The 27,033-nt window shown below is 42.3% G+C and overlaps 1 protein-coding gene across 8 annotated transcripts in view; it reads right to left on the bottom strand.

The window, feature by feature from the left end:
- ZNF536 (zinc finger protein 536) overlaps nt 1-27,033 on the bottom strand; it is a 773,116-nt gene that overhangs the window by 106,001 nt on the left and 640,082 nt on the right. The window contains exon 10 of one of the 8 annotated variants that reach the window (XM_067471136.1): nt 16,192-16,232. The exons of the other annotated variants lie outside the window; for them this stretch is intronic. Within the exon in view, the coding sequence (XP_067327237.1) occupies nt 16,219-16,232 (14 nt within the window). The 3' untranslated portion in view covers nt 16,192-16,218. The remainder of the gene's footprint in view (nt 1-16,191; nt 16,233-27,033) is intronic. 8 annotated transcript variants of the gene reach the window in all.

The following is a 27,033-nucleotide window of genomic DNA, read 5'->3' as shown; positions in this document are numbered from 1 at the left end:
ATCACTTTACACATATTGCATGCATATTAGTGAGACACAGCTGTTTATGCCTCACTCTTAAGAGCCATATGATTAAGTTATGGGATATCAGATAATCCAAAGTCTCTTTCGATTGGTCACCTTCCAGAGACAAAGGCTTTTTAGTTTTAAGTCCATTTAATGACAGAATGTCCAATTCAACAAATGTGTGAGTAATTCCAATGGAACACCTGTGGCTCCCTCGGCAAGATACACAAGAGGAGATATAAAATGTCATTACAGTAGCATGTGGTGACCAACTTTTTATCCGGAGGGAAACGAAGAGGGAATATTCAGTGTCTTGCTTGAGCACAAAACCGCTTCGGTTGTGTTTCGGGTGCCAGTGTTTCTAGGGAACAAAATGCTATCTTTTCTAAGTCTCTTCTTGAAGGAAGCAGTGAGCAATTTTAGCTCCCACATTCCCAATTTGAGCAAATCTTCCCAAATCTCAGTTCTTGTGGGTTTTTTCGGGCTATATGGCCGTGTTCTAGAGGCATTTCTCCTGACGTTTTGCCTGCATCTATGGCAAGCATGCTCAGAGGTGAGGTCTTCCCAAATCACTGTTTTTGCAATTCAAGACGTATTCTGCACAGAAAATTGTATTTTCTGCCCAGAAAATGGTATTTTAATGCAGAAAGATTATTGTCTGCATAGAAACTAATAGAATCATAGAATCAAAAAGTTGGAAGAGACCTCATGGGCCATCCAGTCCAACACCATTCTGCCAAGAAGCAGAAATATTGCATTCAAAGTTGGTCATCCAGCCTCTTACACCACTGGAAAAATTACACTGCTTAGCCGGTATTGCACCACCTGACATCCGCCGGGAAGTTGCAGCCAATAGTGAAAGGACCAAGGCAGAGACATCTCCAGCTCATCCCTTTGTTTGGGTATCAGCCAGCACGTCAACGACTTAAATCAAGAAATAGTTTTCTTAGATCTACAGAGGCACTCGCTGTTTTTGCAATTCAAGACGTATTCTGCACAGAAAATTGTATTTTCTTCCCAGAAAATGGTGTTTTAATGCAGAAAGATTATTATCTGCATAGAAACTAATAGAATCATAGAATCAAAGAGTTGGAAGAGACCTCATGGGCCATCCAGTCCAACACCATTCTGCCAAGAAGCAGAAATATTGCATTCAAAGTTGGCCATCCAGCCTCTTACACCACTGGAAAAATTACACTGCTTAGCCGGTATTGCACCACCTGACATCCTCCGGGAAGTTGCAGCCAATAGTGAAAGGACCAAGGCAGAGACATCTCCAGCTCATCCCCTGTTTGGGTATCAGCCAGCACGTCAACGACTTAAATCAAGAAATAGTTTTCTTAGATCTACAGAGACACTCGCTGGAACACCTCAGCAAGCGAGAGTCCAAAAGTGGCAGGCTCAAACCCAGCACCTCAATCCGTGGGTGATACCAGATGAGAGACTCTCAATCACCTTAAATCCAAATGCCTCAACGTCACTAGGGTGCCTGTAAACCGGGCATCATGTCCACATTGAAAATGCACTATAAACCGCCTTATAGTCCTCATATGCACTGACTTTAGAACATTAACACATAGCCTAGCTGCAGGACCACATCTTAATACTTTTGATTAATTCGGGTTTTTTACTCTCCTAAAGAGCAGGACTAATGAACCTCTACAAACGAGCGCAAACCAGGCATTTGCAGATGCAATATAACAGACATCGAGAAAAAGAAATGGAATGACTGGACGACGCTATTGGATAGTGCTTTTAACTAGAAGACTCAAACTAATAAATGTTTTTATTGATATAGTTTTATCTGGTTTTATATTTAAATTAACTGTTTTGATTGTATTTTATGTCTTTGATGTTGACTGTACCTACACCACTGGAGAAATTACACTACTTAGCCGGTATTGCACCACCTGACATCCGCCGGGAAGTAGCAGCCAATAGTGAAAGGACCAAGGCAGAGACATCTCCATCTCATCCCCTGTTTGGGTATCAGCCAGCACGTCGACGACTTAAATCAAGAAATAGTTTTCTTAGATCTACAGAGACACTCGCTGGAACACCCCAGCAAGCGAGAGTCCAAAAGTGGCAGGCCCAAACCCAGAACCTCAACCAATGGCTGATACCAGATGAGAGACTCCCCCCTGGGCACACAGAAGACTGCGCGACTTGGAAGGCACTGAACAGACTGCGCTCTGGCACCACGAGATGCAGAGCAAACCTCAAGAAATGGGGCCACAAAGTTGAATCCATGACATGCGAGTGTGGAGAAGAGCAAACCACTGACCACCTGCTGCAATGCAACCTGAGCCCTGCCACATGATACACAATGGAGGACCTTCTTGCGGCAACACCGGAGGCACTCCAAGGGGCCAGATACTGGTCAAAGGACATTTAACCAACTACCAAATTTGCAAAATGTGTGGGTTTTTTTATCTGTTTGTTTGTTTTGTTTTGTTAGAAATGTAATACAATGTTCTGGTTGCTGATGACATGATAAATAAATCCAGCCTCTTCTTAACAGCCTCTAAAGAAGGAGCCATCACCACACTCCGGGGCAGAGAGTTCCACTGCTGAACAGCTCTCACAGTCAGGAAGTTCTTCCTCATGTTCAGATGGAATCTCCTTTCTTTCCTGTAGTTTGAAGCCATTGCTCCATGTCCTAGTCTCTAGAGCAGCAGAAAACAAGCTTGCTCCCTCCTCCCTATGACTTCCTCTCACATGGCTATCATGTCTCCTCTCAGCCTTCTCTTCTTCAGGCTAAACATGCCCAGCTCTTTAAGCTGCTCCTCATAGGGCTTGTTCTCCAGACCCCTAATCATTTTAGTTGCCCTCCTCTTGACAAATTCCAGCTTGTCAACATCTCCATTCAATTGTGATGCCCAGAATTGGACACAATACTCCAGGTGTGGTCTAGAGCATGGGGAGCATGACTTCCCTAGATCTAGACACTAGACTCCTATTGATGCAGGCCAAAATCCCATTGACTTTTTTTGCTACCGCATCACATTGTTGGATCATGTTTAACTTGTTGTTCACAAGGACCCCAAGATCTTTTTCACACGTACAGTTTCCTGTAAAGAAAATGTCTGTGCAAAACAACTATGTGCAAATTTTGTTCCACAAAAACCCCCAAACAAACAAATTACTGGAGTTTTTCAACCATTTTGGCGCACCTTCCCCCTTTTTAAACTGAAAGCCTTACCCCACTGTTTTATTTTCTTGCCCCCCCCCCCCAACTTACATATTTCCTATTTCTAACTTACCCAGGGTTTTATTATTTTATCTTGTCCATTTGGCCTGCCCTCCTGTTCGATTTTATATTGTGTGGATTTGCTTTATTATTTCATTTTGTTATTGTACTTTATTTCCTGATGCATTTTGATTTTGTGTATTCTGTATTCTACTGTGTTGTATTGTTAGCTGCCCCGAGTCCCCATTGGGGAGATGGTGGCAGGGTATAAATAAAGATTATTTAATGTATTGTCGAAGGCTTTCATGGCTGGAATCACTCAGTTCTTGTGGGTTTTTTCGGGCTATATGGCCATGTTCTAGAGGCATTTTCTCCTGACGTTTCGCCTGCATCTATGGCAAGCACCCTCAGAGGTAGTGAGGTCTATTGGAATTAGGACAATGGGTTTATATATCTGTGGAATGGCTGGGGTGGGGCAAAGAGCTCTTCTCTGCTGGAGCTAGGTGTGAATGTTTCAACTGACCACCTTCATTAGCATTTGAAGGCCTGGCTGAGCCTGGGAAAATCTTTTCTTGAGAGGTGTTAAGATGTGCCTGGTGGTTTCCTCTCTACTGTTTTGCTGTTGTAATTGTAGAGTTTTTTAATACTGGGAGCCAGCCTCTAGAACATGACCATATAGCCCGAAAAAACCCACAAGAACTGAAAGATTATTTATTTATTTATTTATTTACAGCGTTTATATTCCGCCCTTCTCACCCTGCAGGGGACTCAGGGTGGATTACCATGTACATATATGGCAAACATTCAATGCTAGTTAACTTTTTCTGGCCGCCAGGGGAGCTGTCACTTTCATCGTCCATCTGCGACGCTGATGAAGTACTTCCGCATTCCCCGCATGCTTTTTGCTCGAGTGCTTTCGCTGGAATCTTTTTTATGGCCTCATAAATTAGTTAATTTAGCCTCCCCACACTTTAAGGTGGTACCTTATTTTCCTACTTGACAGATGCAACTCTCTTTCGGGTTGCAAAGGTCGACAACAGGCTACACAATTGGTTGGAAGCTCACTCCAACCCAGGTTGGCTTCGAACTCATGACCTTTTGGTCAGAGTGATCTTAATGCAGCTGACACTCAGCCAACTGCGCCATAATCCCGGTGCTATTATTATTATTTGGTTTCCATCCCAATATTAACGGCACTCATGCAGTCATGCTGGCCACATGACCTTGGAGATTTCTACGGACAATGCCGACTTCCCCCTTCCCCCTGTCCTTATAAAGGCCAAACCCCACTGCTCTCCCTTCTTGGGCTCCTCCCGCACAAATACACTTTTTCTATGCCTATCTCACCCAGGGTTTTAACATTTTATCACATGCATTTAGCCCGCCCTTTATATTTGATTTGCATTATGTTATTTTGCACTGTTTATTTTATTTTGTTACTTTATGTATTTTGTAGGGTTGGGTGGTTTCATTCGTTAATTTCGTAATTCGTTATTGGTTCGTATTTAAATTAGCTTACGATCCGATATTGAGCCATGCAGGAGGAACTAAAAATCGAAACGAATTTTTCAATTTATTTCGTAATTGGTTCGTAATTGGTTCGTAATTGGTTTGAAATCGTTTCAAAATCGTTTCAAAATTATTTCGTTATTATTTCCGTATGTCTGGTGCAAGTTTAATAGTTGTTGTTTGTTTTATCACACCAACAGTCAACAACAGAGGGAGAGGGAAGCTTCAGAAGTTCCCCCTGTCCCATTTGGACGGGTTTTTTTTAGCATATTGCGCAATCACGTCCGCCATTAAAGAATCGATTCGAAATTAACGAAATTTCGTAAATAACGAAAAAATTTTAAAGAAAAATTCGGAATTCTTTTAAAAAATGAAACGCAATGGACCCCCTAAAAATGAAACGGGTTTAGAAACAAATTTTTCCGTTGTTACCCAGCCCTAATAAATAAAGTTTATTATTATTATTATTATTGTATTGTCGAAGGCTTTCATGGCCGGAATCCATGGGTTGTTGTAGGTTTTTCCGGGCTATATGGCCATGGTCTAGAGGCATTCTCTCCTGACGTTTCACCTGCATCTATGGCAAGCATCCTCAGAGGTAGTGAGGTCTGTTGGAACTGGGAAAATGGGTTTATATATCTGTGGAATGACCAGGGTGAGACAAAGGACTTTTGTTTGCTGGGAATGTTTCAGCTGATCACCTTGATTTGCATTCAATGCCTTGGAAGCGCCTGGGGGGAATCTTTTGTTGAGAGTGATTTCATGTGCCTGTTTGTTTCCCCTCTGTTGTTTTGCTGCTGTAATTTTTGAGTTTTTTTAATACTGGTAGCCAGATTGTGTTCATTTTCATGGTTTCTTCCTTTCTGTTGAAATTGTCCACATGTTTGTGGGTTTCAATGGCTTCTCTGTGTAGCCTGACATGGTGGTTGTGAGAGTGGTCCAGCACTTCTGTGTTCTCAAATAATATGCTGTGTCCTGGTTGGTTCCTCAGGTGCTCTGCTATGGCTGATTTCTCTGGTTGGAGTAGTCTGCAGTGCCTTTCATGTTCCTTGATGCGTGTCTGGGCAATGCTGCTGCGTTTGGTGGTCCCTATGTAGACTTGTCCACAGCTGCATGGTACACGGTAGACTCCTGCAGAAGTGAGAGGATCCCTCTTGTCCTTTGCTGAACGTAGCATTGGTTGGATTTTCTTGGTGGGTCTGTAAGTGGTTTGTATGTTGTGTTTCCTCATCAGTTTCCTTATGCGGTCAGTGGTTCCCTTGATGTCTGGCAGGAACACTTTTCCTCTGGGTGGATCTTCATCTTCATCATCATCATCATCATCATCATCATCATCATTATTATTAGGCTTAGAAATGGAGATGAGCACCAACCTCCAGAGTCGGACACAACTAGACTTTATGTCAGAGAAACCTTTACTTTTATCTCTTGATCTTATTATAAAAATACAGCCAAATTTTCTCTTTTTCTCTCTGTTGATGCACACATAATACCACCACACTAACAGGTAATTTCACAGAAGCATCTTCCACTTTAATGGCAAATACCTAATTCAGAGGCCAACTGATGATTAATCCAAAGCACTTGGAATTAAGCCGATTTAGTCCCTCAAAGGTTGTTTAAACTCTCAATCACCTTAATTCCAAATGCCTCAGCGTCACTGGGGTGCCTGTAAACTGGGCATCATGTCCACATTGAAAATGCACTATAAACCGCCTTATAGTCCTCATATGCACTGATTTTAGAACATTCACACATAGCCTAGCTGCAGGACCACATCTTAATTCTTTTGATTAATTCAGATTTTTTACTCTCCTAAAGAGCAGGATTAATGAACCTCTACCAACCAGCGCAAACCAGGCGTTTTCAGATGCAATATAACAGACATCGAGAAAAAGAAATGGAACGACTGGACGACGCTACTGGACAGTGCTTTTAACTAGAAGACTGAAACTAATAAATGTTTTTATTGATATTGTTTTATCTGGTTTTATATTTAAATTAACTGTTTTAATTGTATTTTATGTCTTTGATGTTGACTGTACCTACACCACTGGAGAAATTACACTACTTAGCCGGTATTGCACCACCTGACATCCGCCGGGAAGTAGCAGCCAATAGTGAAAGGACCAAGGCAGAGACATCTCCAGCTCTTCCCCTGTTTGGGTATCAGCCAGCACGTCAACAACTTAAATCAAGAAATAGTTTTCTAAGATCTACAGAGGCACTCACTGGGACACCTCAGCAAGCGAGAGTCCAAAAGTGGCAGGCTCAAACCCAGAACCTCAATCAATGGCTGATACCAAATGAGAGACTCCCCCCTGGGCACACAGAAGACTGGGCGACTTGGAAGGCGCTGAACAGACTGCGCTCTGGCACCACGAGATGCAAAGTGGAGTCCACGACATGCGAATGTGGAGAAGAGCAAACCACTGACCACCTGCTGCAATGCAAACTGAGCCCTGCCACATGCACCAGGGAGGACCTTCTTGCAGCAACATCAGAAGCACTCCAAGTGGCCAGACACTGGTCAAAGGACATTTAATCAACTACCAAGCTTGCAAACATTGCAAACATGTATACATGGCTGAGAGGAGATATGATAGCCATGTATAAATATGTGAGAGGAAGCCACAGGGAGGAGGAAGCAAGCTTCCTTTCTGCTTCCTTGGAGACTAGGACGCAATGGAACAATGGCTTCAAACTACAAGAGAGGAGATTCCATCTGAACATTAGGAAGAACTTCCTGACTGTGAGAGCCGTTCAGCAGTGGAACTCTCTGCCCCGGAGTGTGGTGGAGGCTCCTTCTTTGGAAGCTGTTAAACAGAGGCTGGATGGCCATCTGTCAGGGGTGATTTGAATGCAATATTCCTACTTCTTGGCAGAATGGGGTTGGACTGGATGGCCCAGGAGGTCTCTTCCAACTCTTTGATTCTATGATTCTATGATTCATTGTGTTTTGTTTGTTTGTCTATTTGTTGGTTTAAAATGCAATACAACTGTTTGGTTTGCTCCTGACACGATAAATATAAATATAAGTCGATCTCAACATCAAATCATGAAGAAGTGTGTGTCAATTTGACGAGGCAGATAAAAGCAACTTATCCAACATACGATAATGAGGAGCAATATATTTCTCAAAGACCTGTTTAATTTGAGCACGTAGCTTTCAGTGTTGTTGACCATATTCTATTAGTGATCTAGAGAAAACTATTGCTGCAATGATCATGGCCTACAAAAGATAAGAGAAAATCTATATAAATAAAAATGTAATATTTGTTTGTGGGATTAACAGAACTCAAAAACCAGTGAGCCAATTGACACCAAATTTGAACACAATACACCTAATAACCCAATGTATGTCCTTCACTCATTTTTTTTTTGATTTTGTTATTTGGGAATTGTAGTTTCTGGGATTTATAGTTCACCTACAATCAAAGAGCATTCTGAACTCCACCAATTATGGTGGGCATTGACCTTGAGTTTGGAAGTTGTAGTTCACCTACACCCAGAGAGCGCTGTGGACTCAAACAATTATGGATCTGGACCACACTTGGCACAAATATTCCATATGCCCAAATATGAACACTGGTGGAGTTTGGGGAAAATAGACCTTGACATTTGGGATTTGTAGTTACTGGGATTTATAGTTCACCTACAATCAAAGAGCATTCTGAACTCCACCAATTATGGCATTGAATCAAACGTGGCATACAGGACTCCCATGTCCAACAGAAAGCACAGAATGGTTTGGTGGGCATTGACCTTGAGTTTGGGAGTTGTAGTTCACCTACATCCAGAGAGAACTGTGGACTCAAAAAATAATGGATCTGGACCACACTTGGCACAAATATTCCATATGCCCAAATATGAACACAGATGGAATTTGGGGGAAATAGACCTTGACATTTGAGATTTTTAGTTACTGGGATTTATAGTTCACCTACAATCAAAGAGCATTCTGAATCCCACAAATGACAGAATTGGGGCAAATTTCCCACACAGAACCCCCATGACCAACAGAAAATACTTAGAATCATAGAATCATAGAATCAAAGAGTTGGAAGAGACCTCATGGGCCATCCAGTCCAACCCCCTGCCAAGAAGCAGGAATATTGCATTCAAATCACCCCTTACAAATGGCCATCCAGCCTCTGTTTAAAAGCTTCCAAAGAAGGAGCCTCCACCACACTCCGGGGCAGAGAGTTCCACTGCTGAACGGCTCTCACAGTCAGGAAGTTCTTCCTAATGTTCAGATGGAATCTCCTCTCTTGTAGTTTGAAGCCATTGTAGTTTGAAGCCATCCAGTCCAACTCTCTTCACCAGGGCAAGAAAATGTAATCAGAGCCCTCCTGACAGAGAGCCATCCAGCCATAGTTATAGATAGATAGATATGATTCACACACAGACACACACACACACAGATATTAGGGCTGGGCGGTTTCGTTTGTTAATTTCGTAATTCGTTATTAATTCGTATTTAAATTAGCTTACGATCCGATATTGAGCCATGCAGGAATAGTGTGAGGAGTAAATTAGATTTGAAATATTTTTTTCAATTTATTTCGTTATTGTTTCATTATTATTTCAAAATTGTTTTGTAATTATTTCGTAATTATTTCATAATTATTTCGTAATTATTTTCACATGTCTGGTGCAAGTTTTATAGTTGTTGTTTGTTTTATCACACCAACACTCAACAACAGAGGGAGAGGGAAGCTTCAGAAGTTCCTCCTGTCCCATTTGGAAGTTTTTTTAGCATATTGCGCAATCTCGTCCGCCATTAACGAATCGATTCGTAATTTTACGAAATTTCGTAAATTTTTTAAAGGAAAATTTCAGAATTATTTAAAAAAACAAAACGCAAGGGCCCCCTAAAAACAAAACGAGTTTAGAACCAAATTTTTCCGTGGTTACCCAGGCCTAGTAGATAGATAGATATGATTCACACACACACACACACACACACAGATATAGCATCATAGATTTGAAAGGGGCCCCTAAACAAGGACAATTATATGTTGCATGTTCCAGAGTAGGCAAACCAGACACTCTCCACATCAACACTGACAAAGAAACAACAAGAAATACTGTTTACCCACAAGCATCAAGACATTACTTATATTAGAAACCAACACTTTCTCATTACTTTATTTTCCAGATCACCAGACTGGGCCACAGCAACATGTGGCAGGGAACCGCTAGTCCATAATAAATTCTAAATGGAATGTTTAGGACAATGTATTGTCGAAGGCTTTCATGGCTGGAATCACTAGGTTCTTGTAGGTTTTTTCGGGCTATAGAGGCATTTCTCCTGACGTTTCGCCTGCATCTACGGCAAGCATCCTCAGAGGTAGTGAGGTCTTACCTCTGAGGATGCTTGCCATAGATGCAGGCGAAACGTCAGGAGAAATGCCTCTAGAACATGGCCCTATAGCCCGAAAAAACCTACAAGAACCTAGTTTAGGACAATGCTTCCAAAAACTTCACTTTGAAAACATAGGGCTCTTAAAAGAAAAGAAAAACGAGGTAGCGTTGGGTAAGGAGGTTGAGTAGCCATGGACAGGGCAAGTGATGCAACCCTCATGCTTCGTAACGGCTCTAGGGAAGATCAAGGAAATTAAACACCAGTAGGCTCAACTTCAGCAGTGGGGAAGATATTGGAAACACTAATCAAGGACAAAACAGGGAAAGTTATGATTTAATTAAAGATATTCAGCATGGATTCACAAAAGGGAGATCATACGTAACAAAAACTAATAGAATATTTTGGGGGGGGAGGGAAACACCCATGCAAAAAGAGAAATGAAGACGGATGCCGTGAGCATGATTAACAGCCCCCTGTGTTTTGTCGCCACCTGAAACGTTTGCTCACTAAACACGTTCTGCTGATTTCAATAAGGAAACCTGAACTGATTCCGAAAGGATCCGGTTTCCTCCTTAACTTTGAAAGCTCTGAAGGACTTCTGATGTGGACAAGGAGGTGGGGGGACCACCAAACGCAGCGTTGCCCAGACATGAATCAAGGAACATGAAAGGCACTGCAGACTGATTCAACCAGAGAAGTCCGCCATAGCAGAGCACACGATAAACCAACCTGGACATAGCATATTATTTGAGAACACAGAAATGCTGGACCACTCTCACAACCACCATGTCAGGCTACACCAGTGTTTCTCAACCTGGGGGTCGGGACCCCTGTGGGGGTCGCGAGGGGGTGTCAGAAGGGTCGCCAAAGACCATCAGAAAACATATTATTTTCAGTTGGTCATGGGTGTTCTGTATGGAAAGTTCGGTCCAATTCTATCATTGGTGGGGTTCAGAATGCTATTTCATTTTGGGTGAACTATAAATCCCAACAAGGAGCCCCCGGTGGCACAGTGGGTTAAAGCACTGAGCTGCTGAGCTTGTTGATCAAAAGGTCGCAGGTTCAATTCCGGGGAGCGGCGTGAGCTTCCGCTGTCAGCCCTAGCTTCTGCCAACCTAGCAGTTCGAAAACATGCAAGTATGAGTAGATCAATAGGTACCGCTCCGGTGGGAAGGTAACGGCGCTCCATGCAGTCATGCCGGCCACATGACCTTGGAGGTGTCTATGGACAATGCTGGCTCTTCGGCTTAGAAATGGAGATGAGCACCACACTCCAGAGTCAGACATGACTGGACTTAATGTCAGGGGACTACCTTTACCTTTACCTTTTATAAATCCCAACAACTACAACTCCCAAATGGCAAGGTCTATTTTCTCCAAACTCTACCAGTGTTCACATTTGGGCATATTGAGTATTTTTGCCAAGTTTGATCCAGATCCATCATTGCTTGAGTCCACAGTGTTCTCTGGATGTAGGTGAACTACAACTCCAAAAACTCAAGGTCAATGCCTACCAAACTTTTCCACCAGACCTTCCCAGTATTTTCTCTTGGTCATGGGAATTCTGTGTGCCAAATTTGATTCAATTCCATCATTGGTGGAGTTCAGAAGGCTCTTTGATTTTCGGTGAACTATAAATCCCAGCAACTCCAGCATTACCAAATGACAAAATCAATCACCCTCAACCCCACCAGTTTTCAAATTTGGGTATTTGTGCCAAATTTGGTCCAGTGATTAAAAATACATCCTGCATATCAGATATTTACATTATGATTCATAACAGTAGCAAAATTACAGTTATGAAGTGGCAATGGAAATCACGTTATGATTGGGGGTCACCACAACATGAAGACCTATACTAAGGGGTCGCGGCATTAGGAAGGTTGAGAATCACTGGGCTACACAAAGAAGCCATTGAAACCCACAAGAAGCATGTGGACAATTTCAACAGAAAGGAGGAAATCATGAAAATGAACAAAATCTGGCTCCCAGTATTAAAAAACCCTAAAATTACAACAGCACAACAACAGAGAGGAAACAAGCAAGGACATCTAATCACCTCTCAACAAAAGTTTGCCCCAGGCACTGTCAAGCCATTATATGCTAATCAAGGTGGTAAGTTGAAACATTTACACCTAGCTCCAGCAGACAAGAATCCTTTGTCCCACCCTGGTCTTTCCACAGATATATAAACCCTTTTCCTAGTTCCAACAGACCTCACTACCTCTGAGGAGGCTTGCCATAGATGCAGGCGAAACGTCAGGAGAGAATGCCTCTAGACCATGGCCATATAGCCCTAAAAAACCTACAACAACCCAGTGATTCTGGCCATGAAAACCTTCGACAATACAAGGAGGTGGAAGCTTTATTAATGCAGTTTTTTAAACACTGAAAACAGAACCATGGCCATGGTAGTCCATGCTCTGGTTACATCCTGTATAGACTACTGCAACACATTCTACGTGGGGTTGCCTTTGAAGACTGTTTGGAAGCTTCAATTATTATTATTATTATTATTATTATTATTAATAATAATAATAATAATAATAAACTTCATTTCTACCCCGCCACCATCTCACCAATGGGGACTCGAAGCAGTTTACATGGGGCCAAGCCCGGACAACATAATACAGCAATAAAATCAAAACATAATACAGCAATAAAATTAAAACATATACAACAAACAACAACAACAACATCAAAGTTACATTAAAAAGGAAAACAGAAAAGGGTCCAAGAAACCTACTTTTGGCATCCTGTTTGCGACATATGTAGATATCAATGCAAGTTACTCTAGCAAATTGCCATTTTTTTAGACTCTCCAGATGGGAATATTCACTACTCCCTATACACCAATGGTTCCCAACTTGTTTGTTTGTTTGTTTGAGGAGGGACCACTCTTATTTATTTCGTATTAAAAGCATTGCAAAAATTAGTATAAAACTGATAAAAATAGAAGGAGCACAGGTGGTCATTTTTTTTTAACCAAAAACGTGCAACAGCAATGGCATTGTCTGTACCCTCCAACCATTCTTCCTCTGTACATGAGGCAGGGCACAGTGGGCAAGCATACAAATGCGGAGTTGTCTGTTATGCTCCACAGTCACACAAGGTGTGGGATTCTTTTAAGTAGTGCCATTTTGCCAGGTAGCCTTTTTAACTGCCCACTCCACTTCTGAGTCTGTTCAGGGACATCCAAGTTGCCCATTCTTGGTTTGCCCTTGGAGGAAGACCCTCTCTCGTGACGGGACATCCAGTTGGGATTTCCTGGTCTAGCTGCCCAGAGGGATACCCTTACTGTTGCTGAAGGGATACCAGGAGGAGTCGTAGTTCTCATAATGCTTTCCCTTGATTTGAGTCAACTGGTAGCCATGCAGTGGGTGGCTTTCACAGTGTTCAACCTTATTTATCTCACAGTTAGTAACAACTTCTCATTGCACATCAAGGGAGGCAATGCCAGCTAGCTTGTAGAGTTTATCAACAGGTGTAGGTTTAAGACATCCTGTGATTATTCTGCATGATTCATTCAAAGCCATGTTCACCTGCTTTTCATGGACAGACGTATGCCAAACAGGGCAGTCATACTCAGCAGTTAAGTAAGACAAGGCCAGGGCTGATGTTCTTATTAATTTTGGGTATGTACTCTATGCACTACCATTAAGTTTATCAAGAGGTATAGGTTTAAGACATCCTGTGATTATTCTGCATGATTCATTCAAAGCCATGTTCACCTGCTTTGCATGGACAGACGTATGCCAAACAGGGCAGGCATACTCAGCAGCTGAGTAAGACAAGGTCAGGGCTGATGTTCTTACTAATTTTGAGTATGTACTCTATGCACTACCATTAGGTTTATCAACAGGTGTAGGTTTAAGACATCCTGTGATTATTCTGCATGATTCATTCAATGTTATGTTCACCTGCTTTGCATGGGCAGACGTATGCCAAACAGGGCAAGCATACTCGGCAGTTGAGTAAGACAAGGCTAGGGCTGATGTTCTTACTAATTTTGGGTATGTACTCTATGCACTACCATTAAGTTTATCAAGAGGTATAGGTTTAAGACATCCTGTGATTATTCTGCATGATTCATTCAAAGCCATGTTCACCTGCTTTGCATGGGCAGACGTATACCAAACAGGGCGGGCATACTCAGCAGTTGAGTAAGACAAGGCTAGGGCTGATGTTCTCACTAATTTTGGGTCTGTACCCCATGTGCTGCCAGCAAGTATTTGCAGGATGTTATTGCGTGCAGTTACTTTGTGCTTGGTGTTCAAGGAGTCTTTCCTATATGCTAGTGTTCGATCTAAGGTGACACCGAGATATTTAGGACCACTCTGACCAGGGACCATTCTCCAACATTAGTACCAAAAAGGGTCATGAATCTGTTTTTGGTCAACTTTAGATTGGGTTTGGTTATTTGGGTGTTGATTCAGAAAACTGCATTGGATAGACCACATCAGCTCTCGTTTCTGATGCAGAACACATGCCAATATTCCAAGTAAGATTGGTCTAGAATAGTGGTTCCCAACCTTTTTTTTTCACCAGGGACCACTTTGACCAGAGACCGCTCTCCAACATTAGTACCAAAAAGGGTCATGAATCAGTTTTTGGTCAACTTTAGATTGGGTTTGGTTATTTGGGTGCTGATTCAGAAAATTGCATTGGATAGACCACATCAGCTCTTGTTTCTGATACAGAACATATGCCAATATTCCAAGTAAGATTGGGTCTAGAATAGTGGTTCCCAACCTTTATTTCACCAGGGACCACTTTGACCAGCATTAGCACCAAAAAGGGTCATTAATCAGTTTTTGGTCAACTTTAGATTGGGTTTGGTTATTTGGGTGCTGATTCAGAAAATTGCATTGGATAGACCACATCAGCTCTCATTTCTGATGCAGAACACATGCCAATATTCCAAGTAAGATTGGTCTAGAATAGTAGTTCCCAACCTTTTTTTTTTCACCAGGGACCACTTTGACCAGGGACCACTCTCCAACATTAGTACCAAAAAGGGTTATGAATCAGTTTTTGGTCAACTTTAGATTGGGTTTGGTTATTTGGGTGCCGATTCAGAAAACTGCATTGGATAGACCACATCAGCGCTCATTTCTGATGCAGAACACATGCCAGTATTCCAAGTAAGATTGGTCTAGAATAGTGGTTCCCAACCTTTTTTTTTACCAAGGGACTACTTTGACCAGAGACCACTCTCCAACATTAGTACCAAAAAGGGTCGTTAATCAGTTTTTGGTCAACTTTAGATTGGGTTTGGTTATTTAGGGTGCTGATTCAGAAAATTGCAGTTCTTGTTTCTGATGCAGAACACATGCCTATATTCCAAGTAAGATTGGTCTAGAATAGTGGTTCCCAACCTTTATTCCACCAGGGACCACTATGACCAGGGACAAGTCTCCAACATTAGTACCAAAAAAGGTCATGAATCAATTTTTGGTCAACTTTAGATTGTGTTTGGTTATTTAGGGTGCTGATTCAGAAAATTGCATTGGATAGACTACATCAGCTCTCGTTTCTGATGCAGAACACATGCCATCCAGTAGTTGCAATCTGCTCACCCACAGAAAACCATATTGAATTATCTAGAGCCACGGACCTTATTTTAGGTTTTATGGCCCACAGGTTGGGAACCACTGCTATACACAATGGCTAAAAACCCCATATTCCTCTTTTAGTACTAACTCCATTGATATATAGTGGCCAATGTCATATGGGGAACATAAGATAAGTTTTGGATTATATGCCAAATTATATAATACTAAATGTTATATAACAGTTATGGGAAGGCGAGTTCCTACACGATGAAAACACGAAGGCAGACCTTCATGAGACATCTCCTGTGACATGATCTTAGTCCCTATATGGAATTGAGTGGTTTCCCCAACCAGAAATGCTTTGTCAATAGCCAGTTGCACAACCTCTTCTACCCATCTCCCCCTTGGCACACTTTCACAAGGCACAGTATATAAGATTTACGTAGATATTGAAATAAGACTGATTCACATCACAGCCTGCATCATTGCCCTCCCCACCCTTTAGAAACAAAAGCCACAAACACAACCCACCGTGAATGAAAACAAAGAGTTAAAAAAAATACCTGTCTGGATTTTCTCTTGAAAATCAGTCATTGAGAATCATCTGTCAGTAAGACAAAATTAATTACTACATGTGAAATGGAGGAAAAAATCAACATAAATTTAAATATTACATAATATTACAAAAGCTTAAGCAATCCTATTATCTATTAGTCATACATGCTTACGGCTTAAAATACCCTCCCCGCGCCCTCCACCATTCTGTCATCAGATTCAATCAAAGCAAAAGGAAAGCAAAAGGTTTTGATATATTTGAATTTAGCTCCTTTGGGGCTGTGGTCTGCCTGCAAAATAGAGTAACTTGCAAAATTCACAGCACAACCCTTTACGTGTCTACTGAGAAGGAAGCCCCCTTTGATTCAATGGAAGGTTCTCCTACGTCTCTGGGGATACAACATCATATTTTTTTTCCCTTTTGGAGATAATGGAAGAAACACTTTTGATTCATGTGTGCTTGAGTTTAAACTTCTGACAAGTTGGGTTTAATCCACCCAGTTAATCTCTCCCTTTGTTTACTCCAGCATGGACAGTGCATGTTGTACTACTTAATGTTAGAAACCACATCTTGAGAAGGAAAGAATTCATTTAAATGGGACGTGAGAGCTGATGCTTTGTACCTGTAGCTACAGTCAACATTGTAAAAATAGTTCACCTACAATCAACTTTCACCTCAAGAACAGACAAGCATCCCGAGCTCCGAGGATTACCTGGGAAGGAATCCCACGGGAGCATTGCAACACACCCAAATACCTGGGAGTCACTCTGGACCGTGCTCTGACCTACAAGAAGCACTGCCTGAACATCAAGCAAAAAGTGGGCGCTAGAAACAACTTCATACGAAACCTGACTGGCACAACCTGGGGATCACAACCAGACACAGTGAAGACATCTGCCCTTCCGCTATGCTACTCTGCTGCTGAGTACGCATGTCCAGTGTGGAACACATCTCACCACACTAAAACAGTAGATGTGGCTCTTAATGAGACATGCCGCATTATCATGTGGTGTCTCCGCCCCACACCACTGGAGAAATTACACTGCTTAGCCGGTATTGCACCACCTGACATCCGCCGAGAAGTAGCAGCCAATAATGAAAGGACCAAGGCAGTGACATCTCCAGCTCATCCCTTGTTTGGGTATCACCCAGCATGTCAACGACTTAAATCAAGACATAGTTTTCTTAGATCTACAGAGACACTCGCTGGAACACCTCAGCAAGCGAGAGTCCAAAAGTGGCAGGCTCAAACTCAGAGCCTCAATCCATGGATGATACCAGATGAGAGACTCCCCCCTGGGCACACAGAAGACGGGGCGACTTGGAAGGCGCTGAACAGACTGCGCTCTGGCATCACAAGATGCAGAGCCAACCACGACATGCGAGTGCGGAGAAGAGCAAACCACTGACCACCTTCTGCAATGCAACCTGAGCCCTGCCACATGCACCATGGAGGACCTTCTTGCGGCAACACCAGAGGCACTCCAAGTGGCCAGATACTGGTCAAAGGACATTTAACCAACTACCAAGTTTGCAAAATCTGTGTTATTTTGTTTTTTTAAAATCTGTGTGTTTGTTTTGTTCTGTTAGAAATGTAATACAATGGTATGGTAGCTGATGATACGATAAATAAATAAATAAATACCTACAATCAATGAGTATTCTGATCCCCACCAATGACAGAATTGGGCCAAACTTCCCACACAGAACCCACATGACCAACAGAAAATACTGTGTTTTCTGGTGGACTTTGGCGACCCTTCTGACACCCCATCGTGACTCCCCTAAGGGTCCCAATCCCCAGGTTGAGAAATGCTTCCTTAAAGGCCGTCCAGTCCAACTTCCTTCACCAGGGCAAGAAAAAACATCATTAAAACAAATTATTTCGTCATTTGGGAGTTGTAGTTGCTGGGGGGAAAACCCAGATGCCAATTAAGCCTGAACTCTCCCTAAAACTCAAAATGGATTAACTTTGATTATTGTTCTTCAGCCATATCATGAGATGACCTGACCTATTAGAAATGATACGACAGGAAAAGAGGAAGTCTCACTCAAAGGGGTAGACTCAAATCAAGAAAGCCACAGTTTTGAGTTTGCGAGACCTTAAGGCCTGTCTAAATAAAAAAAATACACTTGCCAGCAACAAAAATTGAGCAACAACAACAGCAAAACTTTATTTATATACCGCTCTATCTCCCCAAGGGGACTCAGAGCGGTTGATGATAATCATCATCATCATCATCATCATCTATATAAATAAAAATGCTCATTTGTGGGATTAACAGAACTCAAAACCACTGGACGAATTAAAACCAAATTTGGATAGAACCCAATTTGTGACCATCACTCAAAAATTATGAATTTGTCATTTGGGAGTTCTAGTTGCTGGGATTTATAGTTCACTTACAATCAAAGAGTATTCTGAACCCCACCAATTATGGAATTGAACCAAACTTGGCACACAGGACTCCCCTGACCAACAGAAAACACTAGAAGGGTTTAATGGGCAATGACCTTGGGCTTTGGAGTTGTAGTTCACCTACAACCAGAGAGCACTGTGGATTCAAACAATGATGGTTCTGGACCAAACTTGGCACAAATATTGCATTTGCACAAATATGAACACTGGTGGAGTTTGGGGAAAATAAACCTTGACATGTGGGAGTTGTAGTTACTGGGATTTATAATTCACGTACAATCCAAGAGCATTCTGAACCCCACCAACGATAGAATTGGGCCAAACTTCCCAATTCTACGGTTAACCTACAATCAAAGAGCATTCCGAACTCCACCAATGAAGGAATTGAACCAAACTTGGCACATAGAACTTCCATGGCGAACAGAAAACACTAGAAGGGTTTAATGGGCATTGACCTTGAGCTTTGGAGTTGTAGTTCACCTACAACCAGAGGGCACTGTGGACTCAAACAATGATGGATCTGGACGAAACTTGGCACCAATACTCAATATACCCAAATGTGAACACTGGTGGAGTTTGGGGGAAATAGACCTTGACATGTGGGAGTTGTAGTTGCTGTGATTTATAGTTCACCTACTATCAAAGAGCACTCTGAACTCCACCAATGATAGAATTGGGCCAAACCTCCCACATAGAAAATTCATGACCAGCAGGAGTTTTCTGGTGGCCTTTGGCAACCCTTCCGACACCCCCTCATTACCCTCCTCCGAGGGGTTTCGACCCCCAGGTTGAGAAATGCTGCCTTAAGTCCATCAAGTCCAACTCCCTTCACCAGGGTAAGAAAACATAAACAAAGCCCCCCTGAAAATGAGCCATCCAGTCATAGAGTTGGACTGGATGGCCTTGAGTATTTTCCGTTGGTCATGGGGGTTCTGTGTGGGAAGTTTGGCCTAATTGCGTAATTTGTGGGATTCAGAATGCTCTTTGATTGTAGGTGAACTATAAATGTCAAAGTTCATTCCTCCCAAAGTCCATCTGTGTTCATATTTGGGCATATGGAATATCTGTGCCAAGTTTGGTCCAGTTTCATCATTGTTTGAGTCCAGAGTGCTATCTGGATGTAGATGAACTACAACTCCCAAACCCTTCTAGTGTTTTCTGTTGGTCATGGGAGTCCTGTGTGCCATGTTTGGTTCAATTCCATAATTGGTGGAGTTCAGAATACTCTTTGATTGTAGGTAAACTATAAATTCCAGCAACTACAACTCTAGAAGCATTCTCCCAGCAACTACAACTCTAGAAGCATTCTCTCCTGACATTTCACCTGCATCTATGGCAAGCATCCTCTCTTCAGACCTCACAACCTCTGAGGATGTTTACCATAGATGCAGGCGAAATGTCAGGAGAGAATGCTTCCAGAACATGGCCATATAATCCGAAAAACCTACAACAACCCAGTGATTCCAGCCATGAAAGCTGTGCTGTCGCACCCTGGGCCTGTGAATAAGACTGTAGACAGGACATAAATTCCGTGTGCCCAACGGGACGCCGGGGCTGCCTCAGATTAAAGGCCTTTGGATTTCCTTAAAACAGAGTCTTTAGATTGCTTAAAGGTTCAACAATGTTCTTTATTAATGAAAACGAACAGGTACTTTAAGGCTTTCTTAGCAGTCTATTGGCTCTCTCTCAATCTTGTCCACGGGGAACAGGCACTATCTTCATAACTGTAACTAATGGGGAAATCCTTAACTTCTAATCTGGACAGTCTGTCTTTGCCTCTGTTGGCATGGAGCCCCTGCACACGGTACCAACTGCTTCTGGCTTCCGCGAGAGACCCTTACCAAGCAGAGCTTTGTAGACCTCCAAGGAAAAAAGAGTTCAGGTTTCAGTGATGGCTGACTGAAGTCCCTCCACAAAGGAGCTGTAAGGCTGTATGACCCCGGCCAAGCTGTGGGGCTGTATCTCCCCAGCCAAGCTGTAGGCTATATATCTTCCCGGCCAAGCCATAGAAGATGAAGCTTTCTACAGGAGCTCTTGGTTTCATGTCCTGTATGGAAAGCTGCTCTGTGTGGACTGAACTCAAACTGGCTCCTTTTCCCTCCAAAAACCCAAAAAGGGGGCGGGACCAGGGAACCTAACTATAATTGACATGTGGCTTGCCCTATGATTGCAGCCAAAAGAAGCCACCTATCTGCAGAGTCCCTGAAACTTAGGACTATAACAAACATTAAATGCAAAGCAAACAAAATGGGAGCTTCTGGTACAGCTGTACCTGCACAAAAGCCTTTGACGATACATAATTGTTAGGAAACAACAAAAAGAGAAAAAGGTTGTGGCCTTCGGGTTCTGCTGCTCGTGCTCCTCCTCATCGGGTCATTGTGAGGATTTTAAAAATAGGGATTTATCACCAGTGAGTTTGTTGTGTGCTTCTCAGAGGAAGGATAAGTATATAAATGTAATACACACACAAAATCCCACTGTGCATATTACATTTATAGATTATACTATCTGAAGCTCAAGCTGCCATTTCTTTAAGTGAGAAGAGTTAGACAAAAATTGAGAACTCGTTCTCGTGTGGACTGCTTACATTCATGGGAACACGACTGCCCATGTTCCCAAAATAAATGCTGACATTTGACGATTTATCAACTTAACACTGTTTAGTCTGTTTACATCAGCCTTGGCCCCTATAACAATGGATCTCCACGCCAAAGGCATGGCATTTCCTATTATCTTCTTAGATACAGCTTACTTGAGCCACCTTTCAATACGGTTGCCCTCAGTGAGGAAAATTCCATGATTACAAGAGATAAGAATCAAGCTTGGCCTCAAAAGTCGGCCCTGATACTTTCGGGGCTTAGTGAAAACTGGTTTATGGCAGAAGCTTTATGTTTTTAATGTAGCCCCAGATGAATCCTAAATCTTTATATATTTTTAAATCCCTTCCTCTCCCAAGGAAACTATTCCAGCTTCTGTTTACAACCAAATATTCTATTGCACAGCACAGAACAGGAAAGAGATACTGTGACATTGGTGCTTTCCACTCCATGCAGAATGGCCCTCAATTCATCCAAGGGTCATATCAAAATTCAAAATTTTGGTCTGCAAACCTGCCCTCGACTTATACCCGAGGTCAACTTATACATGAGTATGTATGGCACATCAAAAAAGGAAAAAGAGATCTTATAGCAGTACTTGTGCAGGTACAACTTCACCAGGAGCTCCAAGTTTGTTTGCTTTGCATTGAATGTTTGCTGTAGTCCTAAGTTTCAGGGACTCTGCAGATAGGTGGCTTCTTTTGGCTGCAATCATAGGGCAAGCCACCTATCAATTATAGTTAGGTTCCCTGGTCCCGCCCCTTTTTGGGTTTTGGAGGTAATAGGAGCCAGTTTGGGTTCAGTCCACACAGAGAAGCCTTTCACGCAGGGCATAATACCAAGAGCTCCTGTAGAAAGCTTCGTCTTCTACGGCTTGGCCGGAAGATATACAGCCTTACAGCTCCTTTGCTGAGGGACTTCAGCCAGCCATCACTGAAACCTGAACTCCTTTTCCCCTGGAAGTCTACAAAGCTCTGCTTGGTAAGAGTCACTCGTGGAAGCCAGAAGCAGTTGGTACCGGGTGCAGGGGCTCCACGCCAACAGAGGCAAAGACAGACTGCCCAGATTAGAAGTTAAGGATTTCCCCATTAGTTACAGTTTATGAAGATAGTGCCTGTTCTCTGTGGACAAGATTGAGAGAGAGCCAATAGACTGTTAAGAAAGCTTTAAAGTACCTGTTTGTTTTCATTAATAAAGAACTTTGTTGAACCTTTAAGCAATCTAAAGACTCTGTTTTAAGGAAATCCAAAGGCCTTTAATCTGAGGCAGCCCCGGCGTCCCGTTGGGCACTCAGAATTTATATCCAATAATTTTTATTGGTTTATAATAAAGATACATCGAAAGTGGGGGAATATTTCAAAGAAGATAGAAAAGCTGGAAAGAATGTATGCAATTTTAACATCTAAGCATAAATGAAAAAAGAAAAAAAAGTAAAAAAAAAAAAGAAGAAAACACACACACCGTGTTTTTATAGTCCATCTGTGCAGGGGATTAAAAAAGGAAAAAGCAGGGGAAAAGAAAAAACAAAAAAGAAAAAGAGGAAGAAAAAATAATAATAAATAAATTAAATTAAATTAAAAAATTAAAAAAAATCCTTTGTGGACTTCCTTCTATTCATTGAAGATCTTTCAATTGTTGGCGTTGAAAAAAATGTCTGATGGTAGCTTCCTTATTTTGTTGCTTATCATGTTCTTTTTATTCAAATAGTCTCTATTTTTTGTTCTTTAAAAAAAAACTTTGACCATGTCCCCGTTTGTGCGTTTTTTTGGAGTTCCTTCATTTGGTGTTAACCAATAGGTTAGTTCATCCATATTCATTATCTCTAATATCTTATTTTGCCAGTCTTCTCTTTTTGGTATTTCCTTCTGTCTCCACTTTTGGGCAAACACCATTCTAGCTGCGGTAGATAAGTAGTTAAAAATTTTGTCCATATTTTTTATCACTTTCAAAGTCTAGCATTCCCAACAGGAAGTATTCTGGTTCCTTTTTAAATTGTATTTTCAGAATTTTTTGGATATCTTTATGTACCATGTTGCAAAAATCTTTAACCTTTGGGCATGACCACCATAGGTGGAAAAAAGACCCTGTTTGTTGTTCACATTTCCAGCATTTGTTTGAGGCCTCTTTATAAAATCTGGAAAAAATTTGAGGTGTATTATACCATTTACGAATCATTTTTAAGAGATTTTCTTTTAGATTATATGAATAGGTATAGGAAGAACTATTAGGAAGAACTTCCTGACTGTGAGAGCCGTTCAGCAGTGGAACTCTCTGCCCCGGAGTGTGGTGGAGGCTCCTTCTTTGGAAGCTTTTAAGCAGAGGCTGGATGGCCATTTGTCAGGGGTGATTTGAATGCAATATTCCTGCTTCTTGGCAGGGGGTTGGACTGGATGGCCCATGAGGTCTCTTCCAACTCTTTGATTCTATAATTCTATGATTCTATGATTCTATATTTGATTTTTTGATTCCAAATTTTTCCCATTGTTCCAAATTTATTTGATGGCCTATGTTCTGTGCCCATTTGATCATGGATTCTTCATCATGGTGTTGAGACCCATGCCAAACAATTGGCTTGTAATTTTGGGTAAAGAAAGATTGTACTACTTGGATTTTACATCTCTAATGCCAATTCTGGGTAGAACAAACTGTAGTTCAGCTTGCTACGGTGGGCTGAAGTGAAGAACGATTCAAAGAACCAGAAGTTGTCTTGAGTAAAAACTATAACAGAGGTCACTGTTCAATGGCACCTGCTTTGAATGCAGATGGTCACCGGTCCACTTTCCAGCAGTTGCTTTTTTTAATTATCAGATAGCAGGTGATGGGCAAGGTGTGTACGCCAGAGATACTGTACAGCGACTACAAGCCCAAGTGGGCAACACAAGGCGAATCACGCAAACAAGTCCAACTTGGCGTAAGGCAGCTCCTCGTGTTCTTCTGAGAGGCTACAGGGTCACTCCATGAACCTGGATCAGAAACCCATCCTTTGTCACAAATCTCTACGGGTTCTCCAATCATTATCTAGGAAGCACCAGGTGGTGTAAGAAAGGGGGCAAGAGCCTTTACCCTAATCTAAGTTTGCATTGGGGTCATCAAAACGGCACTCCAGAGCCATTTCTGGGCAGTCTCTATGTTTACTGCTCATACATTTGCAGATATTTACTAATTCAACAGCTAAGCCACAGCGTCTCTTTATCGACACTATCCACAGAGTGCACTTTTGCCAACACGAATCTCTCGTTGTCCAGGCCAGAAAATGCTGGAGACTGTGAATACTCCATTTTAGCTTTCTTGTCTTTCCTACTAAATACACTTATAAAAAAGAACAACAGCCAAAAACAATTGTACGCTTAATAACAGTTGAAGAATATTTAGCAGATGGTACCATCTAGACTCAACTAATTTCTGGCCAAGCAATCTAAATCCCAGTTGCAGACAAGGATGCATAAACAAAATTTGATATCGATGAATAGGGAGAGTGGTGACAAATAAGAGAAACTGAGGATGGCATCTGTCTCAGCTGTAATTGCATTAGTGTTTGCAAAGATGGGCAAGGCATAAATTCATAATAGAGTAGACTCGGATTTCGCACCAGTATTGATCCTGTTGTGCTCCTAATACTCTGAGACTAAAGACTACAAGGATAAATGCTGCTAATTTAGGATATAAGTGGTCTCCTTCTGATAGGATGTGCAGAAACCTCCTCTCTTCCCTTGTCATCTCCGATTTCAGCATGGCTGAGAGGAAGATGGCAACACCCAGTTCTGTTTCCAACTATCTGCCCTCTATCATTGTTTGTTAACTCGGAATTGTGGTCAGGTTTAACTGTTGATTATCAGAACAACTAGCTGCAGCCGACACACATTGCTGTGGCCAACCTTCCCTCCCTCTTTCTCTCCTTCCTTCCTTCTATCCTTCCTTCCTTCCTTCTATCCTTCCTTCCTTCCTTCCTTCCTTCCTTCCTTCCTTCCTTCTATCCTTCCTTCCATCCTTCCTTCCTTCCTTCCTTCCTTCCTTCCTTCCTTCCTTCCTTCCTTCCTCCCTCCCTTCCTTCCCTCTTCCTTTCATTCACTCTATTTCTTTCCCTTCCTATTTGTCTTCTTCTTTCTTCTGTCTCTACCTGTTTCTTTCCTCCCTTTCTTTGCTCTTTGGTTCCATCCTTCCTTCTCTCTTTCTTTCTTTCCCTACTTCTTTCTGTCTTTCATTCCTTCTCTCCATTCCCTCTCTCTTACCATTTGCCAGCTGCAGAAGGCCACCTTACTGGGATCTGCACGCATTATTCACCAATATAACTTGTGCGTCAGTTGCGCCCGTACCTTGGGAAGTCAGATCTGGCCACAGTGGTCCACGTTCTGGTTACATCCCGAATAGATTACTGCAACGCACTCTACATGGGGTTGCCTCTGAAGACTGTTCAGAAACTTCAATTAGTCCAGCGAGCGGCGGCCAGATTACTCACCGGAGCGTCATACAGGGAGCATACCACCCCTCTGTTATGTCAGCTCCACTGGCTGCCGATCCAGTTCCGAGCACAATTCAAAGTGCTGGTTCTGACCTACAAAACCCTATACGGCTCCGGCCCAGCGTATACGTCCGAACGCACCTCCCTCTACGTCCTGCCTCGGAGTTTAAGATCTTCTGGGGAGGCCCTGCTCTTGGCCCCGCCTCTATCACAAGTGAGGTTTGTGGGGACGAGGAGCAGGGCCTTCTCGGTGGTGGCCCCTCACCTGTGGCATTCACTCCCCGGGGAAATTAGGTCATCGACATCCCTCCTCTCTTTTAGAAGGAAATTAAAAACATGGATTTGGGACCAGGCATTTGGGTAACCTGGCAGATAGATAAAGGACAATGACGACTAGAATTGATAGGAACTGACAATATGGAATGAATTTATGGACTCTAAGCTGGCGAACGCTGAACATGAGATTGGTTTTATTGATTGTGATGTATAATCGATTTTTAACTGTTTATAATGGTTTTAATTGCTGTTTATATATGTTTTATTTTTACTGGTTGTGTAGGCATCGAATTGTGCCTTTTATAAGCCGCCCTGAGTCTCCCTTCAGGGATTGAGAAGGGCGGGGTAGAAATACGCGAAATAAATAAAAAATAAATATATCACACAGTCCTAGGCACTTGGGAAGTATCCGATGTGTGATCCAATAGAAAAGCCAGCAGAGTGATCTTGTTTCCTGTGGACTCTGGCACAAGCCAGTCAAGGGGGTCCCAGTGGTGATCGGCACACTGGGTGCAGTGCCTAAAGACCTTGGCCTGCACTTAAACACAATCAGAGTTGACAAAATTACCATTTGCCAGCTGCAGAAGGCCACCTTACTGGGATCTGCACACATTATTTGCCAATACATCACACAGTCCTAGACACTTGGGAAGTGTCCGACGTGTGATCCAATAGAAAAGCCAGCAGAGTGATCTTGTTCACTGTGGACTCATCTTGTTGTGTTTCAAATAATAATAATAAACTTTATTCATACCCCGCCACCATCTCCCCAAACAGACACAGCTTAATGGTGTAACATTAGAAAACGTTGACCATTTCCGTTCCCTTGGCAGCCACCTCTCCATCAAAGTCAACATTGACACTGAAATACAACACCGCCTGAGCTCTGCGAGTGCAGCATTTTTCCAAATGAAGCAGAGAGTGTTTGAGGACAGGGACATCCGTAGGAATACCAAGGTGCTTGTTTATAAAGCCATTGTCCTCCCAACCCTGCTATATGCCTGCGAAACGTGGACTGTCTACAGGCATCACATGCAACTCCTGGAACGATTCCATCAGCGGTGCCTCCAGAAAATCCTGCAAATCTCTTGGGAAGAC

Source organism: Anolis sagrei, chromosome 8 (genome assembly GCF_037176765.1).
Source record: "Anolis sagrei isolate rAnoSag1 chromosome 8, rAnoSag1.mat, whole genome shotgun sequence".
In the NCBI taxonomy this organism is placed as follows: Eukaryota; Metazoa; Chordata; class Lepidosauria; order Squamata; family Dactyloidae; genus Anolis; species Anolis sagrei.
The sequence above is the reverse complement of the archived record's forward strand: the minus strand, read 5'-3'. Positions and strand labels throughout refer to the sequence as shown.